General features: G+C 47.2%; 1 protein-coding gene across 3 annotated transcripts in view; it reads right to left on the reverse strand.

Annotated features, from left to right (window-relative positions):
* ULK1 (unc-51 like autophagy activating kinase 1) overlaps positions 1 to 1,524 on the reverse strand; it is a 74,740-nt gene extending 73,216 nt beyond the window's left edge. For 2 of the 3 annotated variants that reach the window (XM_063173581.1, XM_063173582.1), the window contains exons 1-4: positions 1,408 to 1,524; positions 1,068 to 1,218; positions 171 to 263; positions 33 to 74 (exon numbers count right to left, since the gene is read on the reverse strand). In XM_063173581.1, coding sequence (XP_063029651.1) covers positions 33 to 74; positions 171 to 263; positions 1,068 to 1,157 — 225 coding nt within the window. In that variant the 5' untranslated portion in view covers positions 1,158 to 1,218; positions 1,408 to 1,524. The remainder of the gene's footprint in view (positions 1 to 32; positions 75 to 170; positions 264 to 1,067; positions 1,219 to 1,407) is intronic. The other variant, XM_063173580.1, reaches the window with a different exon arrangement.
* Between the last annotated feature and the right edge of the window lie 15,692 nt (positions 1,525 to 17,216).

A 17,216-nucleotide genomic window follows, 5' to 3' on the forward strand; every position in this document is an offset into this window, starting at 1 on the left:
TAGAATGCTTTGACATAATTGATTGTATTTACCTGGAAGTCATACAAGGCAACAATGTTTTCATGTTTCAATTCCTAGAAAAAGTAAAAAGAAAAACAAACCATAAGCTAGGAGCAAAAAAAAGGGCATATTGAATAAAGACTGAAGAAAAGAAGTCAGGCTGCCTTTACCTTAAGAATTTTTATTTCCTTGCCTAGCAGTGTTTGTGATTTTGCAAGGTTCTTCTTGTTAATACATTTCACAGCTACTTCCAGCTCAGGTTTCTGAAACAGTACATAAATAACACAAACAAATGTAAATTTCACCATTCATTCATGTTAGGATAAGCAGCCTCTTAACAGATTACAAATCCTACTGAAAGAAGTGTCTTGCAGCACCGGTAAAGGCCTCTCACTTCACATCCTAATGCCTTCTCCTTACTTGTTCAGACTTGTCCTTTCCAGAATTATGCTTGTCAGCCCAAGGAGAAAAGCCCAAGGTTTAGGGTTTTGTTACTACTTCATACAATGATTATCCTCTTATTTAATCACTAGAAATAAATGCACTGTGGGAGCCGTGGCTTATCCCAAGCACTAATGATGGAAAATCCACTGCCGGATTGGTTTCCTTTTATTTACCAGTATGAGATTTCTCCTCCTCCTCCTTGAAAAATTAAGTGGAGAAGGAGAAGACTTCACAGACACACACACACAAAAATCCCAAACAAACTAAAGAGTTCCTTTCATAGATAGTGTGTAGGGATTTTTTTCTCCCTTGTTTTGGAGGTGGGGACGGGTTTTGAGTGGCTCTGGGAGGCAGCTGACGGCCTCCCAGCCCCAAGGGGAAGCCACCTGCCCGGCTCCTGCCGGGACACACACCTGCTTGGAAGAAACTCCAAGGAGAACAATAAATAAATAAAAATAAGCACCCCAAGCCCGGGGTGATGCCCAGGCTGGCAAGCGCCGCCGCTTGCGGCGGGGATGCGGCGACCGGGGCGCGCTGCCCCCAGCTCGGCCCAGAGCAGGAAATAAATAAATAAATGAAAAGCAGAAGCGGGGAGGGTGGAAATAAAAAGCAGGGATTCTCACTTCTTTGTGCCTGCCTTTGAAGACGACGGCGAAGGCTCCGTGCCCGATCAGGTCCTTCCTGCTGAACTCAAACTTTCCCACCGTCTCCATGGCGCTGCGCCGGGGGGTCCCGGGGGCCGGCGGCGAGGCTGCGGCCGGGACGGCTTCAGAGCTGCAAAGGGACGAGGAGGAGGAGGAGGATGGCGGTGATGAAGGAGCTGCCTTTAAAGAAAATTAAACCTCTCCCAATCCAAACGCGACGGGGGTACCCCCCGCCACCGCCCCCCTCGGAGCGGTCGGGAGCCGGAGCAGCCCCGCTCCCGCCGGCCCCGGCAGCTCCGCTCCGCGCTGCGCTGCCCACCTCGCCCTCGTCCATGGGCTGCCTCTTCCTGCCGAGCGGCCGGGAGCCGGGCATTGTCAGCGGCCGGGGCGAAGCTGGCTCCTCAGCAGCGGGCCTCCCCCATCTCCTCCTCGGGCCGGGCCGGCGCGGCTCCTCGGGCCCCGCTTCAGGCGGGGCTCCCCATGCCGAGCCCCGGCCCCCCCGCCGGCAGGCGCGGCTTCGCCGAGAGTCCACCTTAAGCGCGATCCACCTTAACGCCCGGTCCGCCTCACGGCAGCGTTCCACCTTAAGCTGGATCCACCTTAAGGGCCGCCCGCGCCCCCGGCTGTGAGCGCTGGCGGGGCCGGGGTCGCGGGGCCGGGGTCGCTCCGCGGGAGCCGCCGCTCGCTCGGCCGGGCCCGGACAAAGCTGTGCGGAGCGGAGCGGGAGCGCCGGGCGGCGCAGGCGCGGTGTGCGGCGGGGGAGGCGGCGGACAGGCAGGCGGGCAGAGCGGCGGCGGCGGCGGCACCTGAGGCGGAGCGGCCGGGCCCGGCACATTTAAAGGCGCCGCCTGCCGCCCGCCTGAGTCAGCGCCGCGCTGCCGCGGCCCCCGCGCCGCCGGCCCGGGAGGGCTCCTGGCAGCCACCCGGCCTTTGGGGGGTGACACAACCATGGGATGTTCTGAGTTGGGAGAGACACACAACGATGTTGAAGTGCGGCTCCTGGTCCTGCACAGCAGAGTCCCAAGAATCCCACCGCGTGCCTGAGAGCGTTGTCCAAACGGTTTTTGAGCTCTATCAGGCTCGGTGGTCACCACTTCTCCAGGCAGCCTGTTCCAGTGCCCAGCCACCTTTTAGCAAAGAACCTTTTCCCAATATCCATCCTGAACCTCCCCCGACACAGCTTCAGGCCATCCCCTGGGGTTCTGTCACTGTCACCGCAGATCGGTGCCTGCCCTTTCACTTCCCTTCCCAACCCCACAGTTGTACACCACAATAAGGTCTCCTGTCCGTCTCCTCCAGGCTGAACAGACCAACTGATGTTTCAAACAATTAAACAAATGTGACTGGTTGGGTGAAGTTCACCCCAGGAGCAGTAAAGTGTCCAGGAGGAGCTGGTCCCAGCATCCCCAGCACCCCTTCCTCTCTCCCAGCATAGCCCACCTCCTCCTCCACAGGCTCTGGCTCTTTTCCACTCGCTCCCGTGCCAGGGCTCCACGGTTCCTCCGTGGGGAACCAGCCAGGCCTCCAGAAGTTCCCCAGAGTGCCTCCATGGAGCTCTCCTCTGACGGACTCTTCTTGATATCCTGCTCCAGAGCTCGGCATGGAATCTCTGTTGTGATAAGAAACCTTTCCTGGCTGCAGCCTGGTGTGTGGTTTGGCCATCCCATCTCTTGCTGTGCAGTGACCCACAAGCTCTGCCCTGTGGGTGTGTGCTCACAGGTCATTCCCTCCGTGGCAGGAACCTCTGACGGGTTTGCCCCATCCTCTGCTCCAGGCTGCCCAAATCCACCAGCCCTGGCAGCACCCACACCGCTTGCGCACTCGCTCCTGTTTGTTCGCTTCTCACAACGTCAAATCCCAACCGCAGGGAAAACAACGCTGCTCATGGGCAGCACCGCTGCTCGCACGCTCTGCCTGAAGTTTGTTTTTTACCCAACTGTATTGACCCGGCTATCGACCTGTGCCAGCGCCGCAGTTCCAAACACGCAGTGCCAGGGTGATGCCAGCGGCTCTGCAGACACCCAGCACACAGGGTGCTGGTGTTGTGACTGGGTGTTGGGTGGCTGCACTTATCGCCATTCTCGGCACAAATCGGGCACAAACAGCACTTCACAGCGTCAGGATATGTTATCTGCACAAAGGCAGTGGCTGTCTGATATGCTATCTGGCCCATAGGCTGTTGTCCTTGGTTCCCACATAACTGATGTTCAGGTACCTTCACCTTCCTCCACTTCAAATTTTAGCGGGAAAATGACAGTGTGTACTAAGAAGTGCCTGGCTGGTAGGGATTGGCATGTCAAATTCCAGCAGTGTAGTGCTCGTCGGGAACTGTGAAAGTGACAAGGAAATTCTTCAATGGGAATCTGAAAACTGTCTCTGTTGCAGTAGCCCTTAAACCAAAACAATAGCACCTTATTAATTTCAGCAGAAATTCATTTTAGAACTCTTTTTAAAAAAACATACAATATATTTAGCTGTTTGTTTTCTTTCACACTTTTGTATCATCCACATCTACAATTTCAGGCCTTGGTCAATGATCATAAGGGGTTAATTTAAAAACGAACACAGAAACCAGTAAAAATGTCAAACATCATCAAAAGATAGTACTTGGCAAATGCCAGACTTGGGAATTAATTTTACCCCTTGTTAAAAGCCACTGTCTCTAATGCAGAAGGTAACAGTTGAAATAGTTTAGGGCAGGAAGTGAAGAAAATGTTTTGAAACTACTTAGATGATTTCTAAGCAGGCAAAATCTTGTATCTGCCATGGCTGGAAAGCAGCCAGAGCACTCTGGTTAGCAAGTGCACTCTTGCAAGAGCTGTGGTAAAAAATCTGCAGTACCCACAGGTGTTTCTGCTTTTCCTTCCCCAGCTCAGCAAAGACGTTCAGTCCTGGGTGAAGGAGGAAGTTGATATGACTGCTGTTCAATTAGAGGCCAAAATATCCCACTGATGAATGTCCTTTGTTCTGTACAGAGCGTGCTTATTTGTTCCTTCACATGCTGCTGGTAGTAAAAAAAAAAAAAGTTAAATGTAAGTTAGATTTGACTAAACGTGGGTCCTAAGGCAGCTCTTTGCATGCAGCTGTTTACAGAGCCAGGTGGCAAAGCCAACCTCCTCTCTGCTGACATTCTGCTTTTGTTTTAGGCAAATTTGTTTTGTTTTTAAGCAGGCTCACTGGGTAGCTTTCTAATGAGCAAAAGGACTTCAAGACAGCAGAATAAAAGTCTGTACTAGGATCAGGACCAAGTAGTACTGGATGCCATGGGCACACGAGGCATCACATGCACTTTGAATGATCAGTTTAACATTTGTAGCAATTAAACATCTTTGAATTGTGTGTCTTCCAAAAAAATAGCTCGGTGAAAGTATTTTGAACTCCTACAAAAATTTAGAATCTTCCCCCAGGACCACTAATAAAATGTAATGCCCCTTGACAGCAAATATGGGTTTGAGATGTTTGAAGTGCACTCTGCAGACACATTTGTTCATTTTGGAACAAAGAGGGCTGAAAAGCTTTTTAATTAAATGTAGGATTCTTCAATTATTTTTTTTCCTGTGGTCTGCTGATTAAAAGCTTGTGTTGTATCAATTCTTCCCTGATGTCCAGAATTCAGTGAGAGTATGTTTAGGCCAACATCCAACACATGCAAATTCTGTTCTCCTCCCACAGTCTCCCATTTGCTAATCATGAAAGCACTACTGCCAGCACGTATTCAACTACTTCCTCAGATGGAGGCATTAATCTTTGAGGGGACAGAGTAAAGAGTTCAATTTACTAATGCAAAACATCAGCGGGGGAAGATCCACTGCTGAGATTTACAATGGGTCGAGAATAATATAAGCATACAATACACCCACTGTGGGAAGCCTTGGAATATTGTCTTGAAAGTCTCTTTTTAATTTGATGCAATTTTATTCTTTTTTTTTCTAATTTAAATGTAAAGGAAAGCGATGGTCAAGTGATATCCTGATGACTCAAGTAATGCTCTTTTCCAATACCATGTTTTAATCAGGAGTCATAAATATGGCTCTTTCTACCTCCTGTAATCCAAGAGTGCCATCCTTACCTCTTGGCACAGTGTAATTATCTCTGAGCTAGGGAATTGGTTAAAGCTACAGAAGTGTGAGAGAATTATGTAAGCAAACTCAGAGTATAGATTTTTCATAAAGACAGGAAATTTCCGTCTTTTCATAATGCTTTTCTAGACAATTCCATCTTCTTCATACGAGCACTTCTGTTGGCCAGACAGCCATCTTTCCTAAGATCTTATCTTTGCTTTTCTAGTTCAGCAGCTCCAGCCTGGTGTTCCCTTCAGTGCCCAGTGAGAGATCAGAAGCTTCCCAGCAGGCACCCATGAAGCTGAACCACTGAAAGGCATGGGGCAATCCTTGCCCAGAGACCATCACAAAGAACAAGTGATTTCCCTTGCTGTGTGTCTCTGTTTTGAACTCAGATTTCTGCTCAATACAATCTCCAAGGCCTTCCTGTTTAATCTTTTCATTACAGCAACTGCCCCAGGGACACAAGCACTGAGGGACAGGACAGCAAATCAATATTTCTGGAGGAAGTGCTGGATTATGAGGCTTGGGCATGAGCAAGATGTGATTGAACGTGTTACTGCACATAGGCTGAGCTTCATAATTGGTCCCACATCTCCTCTTTGTGTGAAATGAGCACTGAAGCCTGAAGATGAGCTTTAATATGTGCTATAGCTCAGTTGTAGGTGTGCTGCTGCTGGGTAATTATTTTCTTCACAGAAATGTGTGCTTGAAACTGGATACTTCACAGCCAAAGAAAATGGACAGAGTAGCACAGGAGGAAAGATCAGAGTTTGAGTTTCAGAGTACCTCTGGATGAAAAGCAGACTCTGTATTCATGTGGATTCAAAACCTGATGCAAATTTAGACACGTTGAGGCAGTTACACATCCGCTTTCCACAAACATCCCAGTGGCTGAGCATAATCACCAGTATCTGGGCAGAGCCAACACTAACCTGAAAGCTGGAATTTTTGCCAGGTTCATCAGGAAGGAGTGAAGGTACTGAATATGCAGTGCTTGGCTAAAGATCAGTTTGGTGGAAGAAATATGTGGAAGGTCTACAAATATCTGTAAATTGTAAAGGTAAATATTAGCCTGGCATTAATGAATGGAAGAAGGGAAGCTACAGGCTGAATTTAATGGAAAATTAAAATTATGTTGTTTAATCATACTGGTTTGTGATGTCTGCTAGTAGGCTGGATTCTGGCTCAGTTACAGTAAGGATAAAACAGAGATTACAGTCCAACAGCACCAAATTCACCAGGATAAGCAAGTTTTGAACACTGCCTTGTTGTGTTGCATTCCTACAGAGGCTGAAGGAGTAGATTAATCTGGAGCTCTGAAAACATCTGCAGATTTACAGCAGCAGTAGAAGTTGTGTCAAGAGTGTTGTTCATACCTCACCAGGGACCTGCAAAAACATAATTCCAGCTCTGGTAAAATGCTTTTGTTTTAGGAAAGGAGAGATCCTCCACTTAGACCATCAGCTCTTGATCACTGAAATGAGACACTGAATTAAGTGATGGAGTCTGCAATCTGCACCCTGACTTTCACAGCCAGCTCCCTGCATCGCACACAGAGCAGAGTTTAAAACATTTAGGTGACAATCAAACATGGGATAGCACTGGTGGGATGTCTGAATATTTGAAGTACTAGAGCATTGAGGTTATTCAAATACCTGCTGGAGCAGTGTGGCACTTAGCACGGCACACAGGAGAGGGAGAGTTGCTTTCCATGTGCTCCCATAGTCCTGTCATTTTACATTCTGGGTTTATTTATGCTGTGAGCCACTCTATTGATTAATAGTGCTGAGAGATTTAACTAGCCACTGAATTATCCTGGCAGACCAGGTCTGAGATGTTTTATTACCCCCCTCCTTGCACATACACACCAGCTTACTGAACAGACATTGTGAATTATTGAAGGTGGCATTTTCATGTACTCAGCAAGGTGCTCTGGCAATGGCCTTCCTGGGTTCCCATGGCATTTTGGTATCAAATGCATTTCAGCTACTGGAAGAGGGCTCTGGGCACTAAAGGCTGTGCTCAGTGTTCAAATCTGTTAGTGCTCACATCAAGGATCATTACCTAACCTGCCTGCCAAGCAGCTGATTATATTAAAATGAAGTTTGCCAATAAATAAGAGTCTGCAAATCCACCCAGAGCAGTCTGTTTTCAGGCTAATTGGAAGCTATTTTTTGCCAGAACAAGTACTGCTTGTCCATAAATCAGCAGGTTTCATTGTGCAGTTCCTTACAAGATGTTGTCTCTGTCCTGGTTGGGAACAGACCCACTCCCACCACCCTCAGTTTCCCCCACAGCCACACACACACTTTGGTGTGTGCCATCCATGGGGTCCCTCATGTCAGTCTGGTTTGTTCAGGGTGGGATATGGGCCTCACTTTAGCCTGGGCTCTGGGATCCCCTCCAGTGTCCATTCAAGTCAGCAGGATCCTCTGCAGCAGCTCCAGCACCAGCCCCTGCTTTCCTGGCCTCTGCATGACTAATACAGGGGAAGCCTCCAGGTTTAAGGACCCTCTCTTTTCTCTAGCAGAGAGCTGAAATTCATGGTCAGAAAGAGCCCTTCAGCCCAATGAAGTCTTTCCAAAGCAATCCAGGTGGACAGTGAAATCACATTTTTCACTTTTGGCATCCCAATCCCTCTCAAAAGCAGCCTTGAGACAAAAATCACCAATGAAATCTACAATATTACAGGACTGCAGTGAGTTCCCAGAGAAACCTGCATCTGTCCTGTTATGAATCAGAGGCCTGGTTGCTTCTCCTTCTCTAAGAGGTGCCCATTTAAGAGCAGGTTTAACCCCCTTTCACTGCTGGCTTACAGCAAAGAGCCACAGAAGAATGCAGGCTTATAGAACAGTCATTTCTTCCTCTCTGTCATGAACCTGGGAGGTCAAGGACATGCACCAGTTTAAAAATAGGATTGTCAGGCATTTTCTTTGCAGCTGAGCTCCTTCTGGGGTTTGGTGCATGAGCACTGCTGCCCCAGGAGAAGGGAGGCACAGCCAGGAGCACTGCCCCTCATGGGACCAGCTCATTTGTGATTCCTAACTGCTTCCAGCAAGCTTCCAGCTTTGCCTTGGGAAGGGATTGTTAATAAACTGTTCTCTTTATGACTAACTGGCTCGGGGGTGTCTCTGTTTTCAAGCAGACCAGTAGCACATACAATTTTCAGTAGGCATTGTTCCAGCCAGGGCCTTACTCATGCAGTGTAAAGCTGGGCAGAAATGATAGCTTCCTTTATTTACAGATGTGTCAGTAACAGCAAGGAATGGCCACAGGAGATAGGACCAGCCATAAGAAGCTCCACCAGTGATGAAGGAGATCTCTGCCCCTGCTGATGGGCTCAGGAGGGGAGCAGGCTGCCCAGATCATTGCTAGAGCTCCCTGGGACAGGTTGGGCAAACACCTGGCAGGAGTGACACAGCCAAGGACAAACTGTGTCCTTGGATAAGCAAATTGTGTCATGCCCAGCTCTGTCCCCTGTTCTGTGGTTTGTTTTCAGTGGTTTGGTTTTGGACAGAGGCTGAAAGTTTCCCTAAAAGCCCAGGGTGAGGGCTCCAAAAACAGGCCTTGAAGGTTATCATGCTACTACCACTCCAATGGATACACAGAAAGATCACTTGAAAAAAGACAAACTTGGGTTCTTCCTCTAGACCTGTTATCAGTTTTGTCAACTGACAAGGACAGGCTGCTCCCAGCAATGCGAAAGGCAGCACAGAAGCTCCCTGCAGAGGCTGGGCACTGCTGGGGGCAGCAGCTGGGATCTGTACCCGTGTTGCAGCACTCCAAAGCAATGATTCCTTGTCTTTGTGTATTTCTAGGAAACCAGAGAGACCATTCTCTCACATGAAGAGCCATTAGTGGCATGCAAGAAAAGCTCTCAGTGGATCACGAGAAAGATTTATTTTGTATTTAGTGCTTTCAAACACATTTTTTAAAAAATTTAAAATACTTTCTATTAAAAAAACAACTGCTCTGCTAAGACATCATACCCACCCATACCTATACTCCAGCACTTATAGCCTCACTGCAAAGGAAGACCTAAGGACAAGGTGATAAATTATCTGTAATCTGATATCTGATTTTTTTTTCTCTGTGTGTTTTTCTGGACTGAGCTCTCTGGTCCACAAATTCACAGAGCAATTTCCCAGAAATGCAGTTTAGCTGAAGCACTTGCCTGGGACTGAAGGTCTCTAGCCTGACGAATTAGAAATGCATTTCTGAGAAGTATTTAGGTATTTCAGTCCCCTAGATTGCTGTCTCTCCCTTTACCTTATCTGTGTGAATGACAAGGCCTTAAGAGACCTAATTTCTCATCATTATTTCTGTACTACTTTGATTTTTGTAGCACTAATGCAGTAATGGCTATTCCAAATTAAAGATCAGAAATGTACAAAGTTCAGCATTTGTCATTTGTCCTTTGTCAAATGATACAAGACATCATCACTAATAAAGCAAATATCTGAATAAAAACAAGAGGAAAAAGCCTGACCCCCTTTTTTTAATTCTTTGTCCATTACCAATGCTCTTCCCAGAGCTGGGTACAAATAATGAGAATTGTTCTGCTAACAAGCCAGGTTAGCACTAATATTTCCTAGTTGAGGATTTTGGGTTTATTGATGCTCTGCAGTGTTGCAGGATGAATTTGTGATGTCCATCTGAAAGGCACTTGAAAAGGCACTTGACCAGGCAGCACCAGGCAGCAGGATCATCCAGGACTGTGCTGGCTGTGGTGCTTTCCCATGAGTCATGAATTCATAGTCAAATATTCCATGACTCATGGATTAACCTAACAAAACCCAGAGGGAAGAAAAGTTATTGGGTTATTGGTTGACAAGAGCCTTTTAAAATTAACATGGCATAATAAGCAGGATGCCAACATCCTCTGACTCGTGAGAAACTTGTCAGGAAGAGTTTTATGCACTCACCTATTACCAAGGGACCTCAGCTGGGCTTATGTAATTAGGATGGGACACTTTTTGCAGCTTCAAGGCTTGAATAGCAACATTGGTATAATCTGGTTACAGAAAGCAGAGCCACATGCAGCAAGCTATTAATACCACTTGTATTTAATTGCAGTTCCCTTCCATTCTAGTGCAAATAAACAAAATCAGACAAATAGATGGAAACCAGAATGGAGCCATAAATGAACCACAAGATAAAATATGGTAAACAAGGTTATCTATCTCCTTTTCTGCAAAAAGGTTATGAACTTGTTTAATGCTATAAAAAGAGTGGTCTGACCCCACAGACAGGGCATGGAAGAGAGGTTTTGAACACATTTCCCAAGTCCTGAGTGCATTTGTGCTCCCTGCTTTGCAATAAATTTCCTGGGAAGCTCTGGGCACCTCTTCATTAGCAGCAACATAATGAGAATTAGGTCATGCACAGACTTCTCTAACCCCTGTATAGCTCTGTCCCTCTGTAAAATAAGGTGAGTGGAATTGCAGAGTAAAGAAATACAATCAATATTGTGGGGCCAGTGGTCAGCTGCAGTAACAGAGGCCATAGGAAAGCCTGGGATCATGCTGGTCAAAGGTATAAATTTCTGAGGAACACACAGGAACTGGTATTGGAAAGCTTGTCCACTGTGGGACTTACAGGAGATAGAAAATGCCCCACAATTTTAATGTGGCATTCAGTCTCAGCCTGATCCTTTCCATATCCAGGACCCTAAAGGCCTGTTTGTGTTCTCTTGTGTAGACATAATATTACAGACCTAAGCCTGGGGAGCAATGTAATACATTTTCCATTCAAAGCATAACAGTCAGTTTGGTTTAGATAAGATATTGTATCATTTCACCAATACTGACTGTGTGTTTAAGATTTTCTCCTTCAGAAGCTATATATGATGAATAAAGAGGGAAAACCAAAAAGCAAAAGAATAGAGTTGAAATGGCAGCTAGGGGTAGGAGAGGAACACTGGAAATAGTTGTTTTAAGAAAACTTGGGGGTTTTTTGTAGATATTATCCAGTGGCTCAAAAGACTAGGCTTTGAGCTTGGCACAACTTGCTTTAGATTTCAGATTTTACACTGAGAATCAGATATTTCTGTCAACAGTCCTAATTTTTTTAAACTAATATATCTTTCATTAAAAACTCCCAAGTGCTTCATCATCCTCAGGCTGTATGTTTTCAGAACTTACTCTGCCATTCTCAATTTACTGTAGCACCCATATGGGAGCTTGGGGCCTCCCTCAGCCAGATGAAACAATTCTAATTACACTGACTTGAGCCAGCAGAGGAGCTGGCTAATGCCAGCCAACATACTTAGGAGGAGAATCAACTTGAAAGACATGTGTAACATCAATTTAATGTGTCACAGGACATGAAATTGAGGCCATGATAAAGCAGTGAGCTGCTGATAGCTGTGTGAGCACAGCCTGCTGTGTAAAGCACACAAGAGCTGTCCCCTGTGACTGTGACACAGACAAAGCCACTGGACAAGGGTAGGGACAGCCATAGCAAGGTGCACACTCATTCCCTGTCACACCTGCATGTCCAATCTGTCATCCCAGGGGAGGGACAGCTGGCAGGAACAGGCCTTGGGAGATGGGAGGTGTAGTTTTTCTGACAGTGAGCTTCAGAGGAAGGTTTCTCACATTTAAACAGGATGTCCCAAGAGCACTTAAAGAAATACTTATAAAAAGAGAAAATATACCAGAAACAATGGAAACACAAACACTGCCAGGCACTGCAAGTCAGCTCTGTCACTGAGGATGAGAACTGCCACCCACAGACCCACCCACATGGAGCCAACCTGCCTAATTTGATCAGAGAAATTCCTGTGGCTGGATTCCTTTAGTAGGACTATGCACAAATGGGTCCTGGAGCAAATGATACCATTTTAACAACATAAGTGTGCTCTTATCTGAATCACAGAGGGTCTGCTGTTACACAGCAAATCAAGTGTGCCCTGTGTCATCATTTGGCCAGCTCCCTGTGACCCAGGAGGCACAGCTGCCTGCATCACCCAGGACATGGCCATGGACATGTGAGGGCATCACTGCAGTACAAGTTCCTGAGCATCCCAGCTGGCAGCTCCTGAGCACCACACCACACCCCAGGTTTCAGTTTCTTTATAGACAAACTCCTTCAGCTGCTCAGAACAGACCTGACAGACCTGATATTTGTTTCCATACAAATGCTCCTCACTGGTGTGCCACAGGTTGCAAGTGGGAATGAAGAACCACTGGTGGTGGGCAAGCCTGCCAGAATCCCCGCCTGATGGCATATCAGATGAGAGGGGAGATGAAAAATTTCAGGAGAACATAAGTCATGAAAACATGTTTCAGTTTCACAATGAGCAATGATTTCAGGCACTGTTAAACCTATTCTGTAGCTACATAAAGTGGCCAGCTTATACTGGTCACTTATACATTGCTGGTTTACATACCATCTGCTTTTTTTTTCTTTTCATTATCCAAAAAGAAAACAAACTCAAGGCCTCTTTGCTGTTAACTCTCTAATTTCATTAAAGAGTAATACCCCTTATCATGTACTTGGCTGTAACAGGTTTGTATTTTCCAGAAAATTTCCAACAGAATTCCTTGGACTAATTCCAAGAACTGTTATCAATCAACTGGTTTTAAATAGTGATGCACACATAGCCTTGGTGAAGGGTTTGAGACCTAAATTTCATTTATCTTGAAAAATAAATATGTTTGGCAAAATTCTCTCCTTGTGCCCTTGACCTCTCCCAACTGCCAGTAATGAAGACTCAAGGGCAGGAAAGGATTTATCCCTCTGCCACCCTCTCCTCAAAGGTGTCAGTCAGTGAAGGTTGGGGTCAGGCTGTGGTAATAAATTGAATTTAGCAGTTTTAATGTGGACCATATAGATTCTATCCACCTTCTACTCTCTGCCTGGAACATCCACAAAGTTTATTACACCCAGGTAGGTGTAACTCTCAAGTGCCAGCCTGAGCCCAGGAGCAAAACAGGATAGAGCACTTGGTGAAGCAGGCTGCTGGGAGGTTCCTCAGCTCTTATGTGATCTCAGAAGTGACCTCAGAAGGAAGGAGCTTAAAGAGTCTGCCAAAATGGATCCTTGTAGGAAACAGCAGCTGAAGCAGAATCAAACAGTGCTGCTTTTCTCTGCTATGTGTAATGAATAGGATAAAAAAGGAAGCCATAAAGATTTCTGACATGATCCTTTTCTGATATTAGGTTTTTTCTGAAGGTCCTGTCACTTTTGATAGCTTTTCAGTTGCCCAAAGGAGATGTGATTTAACTTGATGTTATAATATTAGTACTGTCTGCTGTGTAAAATGAAACACTAAAGATATCATCCAAAGAGAAGGTAATTATAGGGAGTATTTATGTTTGAAGAGTCAATCCTTAAGGTTTCAGGGCTAATTAATTCCTGATAAGAAACTTCTGAGTGAGAAAACTCATGGTGGCACCAGCAGGGAACACCAAATTTACTTGAGAGAGCAAGCAGAATTTGTCTGGCATGTTGGTATGTGAAATCCCACAAGGCTGGATTATGCCTTTCCTTCCTTTTTCCCAAATTTTGAACAGGCCCAGTAACACCAGACCAGCTTGAGTCCTGAGCTAGCTCACACCTGGAGCTGTGTCACCATTCTCCTCCTGGATTTACCAAGCACTGAAGCCCAGCATCTTCCCAGAAGCAGAGATCTGAAGTTCAGGAACTAATTTGTTAGCAAACACCTTCATACCCTTGGTCAGCTCAGACAAAAAGGGTTCAGTCCCAAGGAAACTCAGGCCTCCACATGGATTTAAGCTTGGAACTTTGCAGAGGAAAGCAGCTTTGAAATATTTGTGTGCAGACTGTCAGCTTGTGTCCCAGGCTCTGGGACAGAAATCACCAGCAGAGCTCCCTGAGTGAAAATTCTGTTCTGCATGCACACAGAGACCAGGCACTTCTCATCTGACACAGGAAAGGTCTGGTGATTTTTCTCAAGGTTTTTTTTTTTTTGTGGTTGGTTTGTTTGTGGGTTTTTGTTTTGGGTTTTGGTGGGGTTTTTTTTAAAGGCCATATTTCAATCACACTCAGTCATTTTCCCTCCAGTTAAAACCCAGCTGTTAATTGTAGGTGTTTCATCTTGGTGAGGCTGTGAAGCTGGTGCCAGAACAGTGGAAATCCCACACAGCACACAAAGTCTTTGCTGCAGTCTGTCATTTATTGCCTGAATGGAAAGAGTAACAACCCAATACAAATATTTGGACTTCTCTTTGTTCCTGGCAGGGCTCTTGAAGCACACACACACGATTGCCTTTGGTTTTGTGAGGATGGGAGAAGCAAAAGAGAGACAGAGGCTGGGAATGAGCCAAATCAGCACAGGAGAGAGGCAGAGGCTGCTCCAGGGCTGTGCCCAGGTGTGCAGGGCTGGAGCACCAGCACAGGGTTTTATCACAGCAGGATGAGTGGATTCCTGGAGCCTTATCAGGGTGTGCATCAAGGATGGCTGTTGATTATGGAGAACAGCACAGAGCAGAATCTCCCACGGGTAAATCCTCTGTCTGTGGGGCTGTGAGCAGAACTGAACCAAACACCAAAGGACAGAGATCTTTTGCTCCAGATGTGAGCACAAATCCAGTTCTGGACCTTCTTCAAAACTGCTCCAGCCTTGTTACACCCCACTTGACCAGAGCAAACCCTTAACCAGATAAACAGCACCTTCAAAACAACAGCATTTTCCTGTCCTTATCTCAGAGCAAGGGCAGGAGCACTGGAAAGCTCAGCAATTCTGGCTGCACAACCACACAGGTATGATGTCCTACCACTCTCACATCTGCTGCAAGCCCAAATACACAGCTGTGGTAGGGCCAGCTTGTCTTTGGAAGCAGTTTCAGAGTGCTCACCTCATGTTTGGTGCTCTGGAGACTCGTGCAAGGTGCTGCCCCACCCTCAGAAAGAACAGGAGCAGGAGATCAGAGCCCTCCACTGCCCGCAGAGCAGGAGGCCGTGAGCAGCCCTGGTTTCACTGATAACAGCAGCACAATTTACACAGCCCGTGGAAAAACAAATGGCCTCTTGGTTGATATCCCTGATTCCTTGGCTCATGGCCCAAGGAGGGAAGCTTGGGAGCACTGAGGAAAGAATTCAGAAGACAGGCCTTGAGTCAAACACGCACCAGAGAAGTTTGTGACCTGTACTTGCACCAGGACTGAACTGAGGAGCTCCTGGGAGGGCCCTGCCTCCCCAGCTGGCTGCTGCTCCATTTTCCCTCCTGGTGCTGATTTCACCAGCCATCACAAGGGGCTGCTTGTCTCCAGTTTGGAATATGAGTCCCTAGTGACATAACTTGTAATCCATATAAAAAGCAAGATTAGAATGAGAATATTAACTTCTAATATTTCTCCTACTGTTCACCCTGCCCTAATCCAGCATGGTTTGCCAAATACTAAATACTAACTACTGCATCAGGCCTTTCTTCTGACATTAAAAGGAATTGAATCTGCTCTGCAGTCATGGCTTTAAGAAATAAGAAGTGAAGGAAAAAGTCCAATAGCAACACTCTCTTTGCTGCTCTGTGCATAGCAGTGGGCTCAACCAGACACAGCAGCTACACAAACTGTTCTGCTGCAGTGCTGGGAACACCCAAAATATCTGTCTTCAGAAGTTCAGTGCTATGTTGGGTATTCCTGATCCATGTTAGAATTATTCCTTAACATTTACCATAGCTCTTCACATCCCTCTGTGCCAGCATGCCTCAGAGCTGGGTTCAGGCAAGGTGACTGCAGGCAGAGAACAATGCAGCACTTTCCCTCTGCAATCTTGCACTGGGGCTCAGCCCCGGAGCTCCCCTGGGCACACCTGCCTGGCCCAGCCCAAACAAACCTGAGACAGTGAGGGCAGGAGCACTCTGACTCTGCCTGGCAGTGCAGCCTGCTGGCAGCTCTGTGCTCGCTCACCCTCAGAGACACACACAGGAAGGTGGGGAGCAGAAGGGAAGTAAACTCAACACTGGTTTTGCAAGGCCCAGGACAGCATTAGAGCCCTTCCCATGCTTTGAGAGCAGAGCAGCAGGGATGCTTTTCAGAGCTGGTAAAGCAGCCCCTGCAGGTGTTGGTCAAGCCCCTTTCTCTTGGCAGCCTCCTGTAGGGACCAAAGGAAACAGGAATTGCTGAAGGATCAGCAATCTCTTGGCAAGCACTTCCCAAGTCAGCCTGTACCAGACACTCATGGAAGGAGAGGCGTTCCCTGAAAGGCTTTGCCCAGGACCTGCAGAGGTGCCAGCTCACCCAACTGCAGCCACCCCATCCTGCCCATGCCAAGGGCTCTGGCAGGAGAGGGCAAAGCACAAAGCTCTGCACCAGCTCCCAGCAGGGTGGACAGCAGCAAGTAAACAGACAGATGGCCTTTGGCAGCATGTTAGGAAGCATTTCAGCTTCCTAACGAGAAACAGCTCCTGCTGTGGGCGCTGGAGCAGCACTGGCACCATCCCCCTGTGCACCAGGCAGCGACACCAGCTCTGCTGCACATCTCAGCAGGGCAGTGACAGATGAGGTGCTGTGACAGAGCCCAAGTTCTTCCATCACGTCACTGCTACCTTGTGTGACCCAGGGGTAGCAATAACAGCCAGGCTCCACTCCATCATCCTGCCAGAATGAAACTATTTAGAGACAGCTTCCAAGGGCAGCCATGAGCTTGCTTCCCTGGCAGGCTCACTGGGCCAAGAGCTTTGAGAGGTAGGGCCCATCTATACCCCTGAAGGGGGTGAAGGCCAGTAGGGACATGACTTCCTTCATTCCTATAAATGCAGGAGGTGCCAAATGTTTGGAATGTGCTTTGCAGAGCAGAATTAGCATGGGTCCTGCAAAGCTCTACTCGCCCGAGCACGGATTTTGCTTAGAGGGTTTCTAATCTCACCTGTTTATCCTGGGTGTGCATGATAATGAAGGTGCTCCAGAGCCAAGAGAGATGAAGGAAGTGCATTCCTGATGAGCTGCTCCCTCTCTTCCAGCAGAGGACTCAACAGCCTACACAAGGCCTTCTTTTTTGTGAGGGTTGGGGCTAGGCTTAGGCTTGAGAGACTCCAAGAGCCTAGAGCTCCAGGAAAGCCATGCCATGGCCGTCCCAGCATTGCTGCTCCTCCATC

Source organism: Melospiza melodia, chromosome 20 (assembly GCF_035770615.1).
Source record: "Melospiza melodia melodia isolate bMelMel2 chromosome 20, bMelMel2.pri, whole genome shotgun sequence".
NCBI lineage: Eukaryota > Metazoa > Chordata > Aves > Passeriformes > Passerellidae > Melospiza > Melospiza melodia.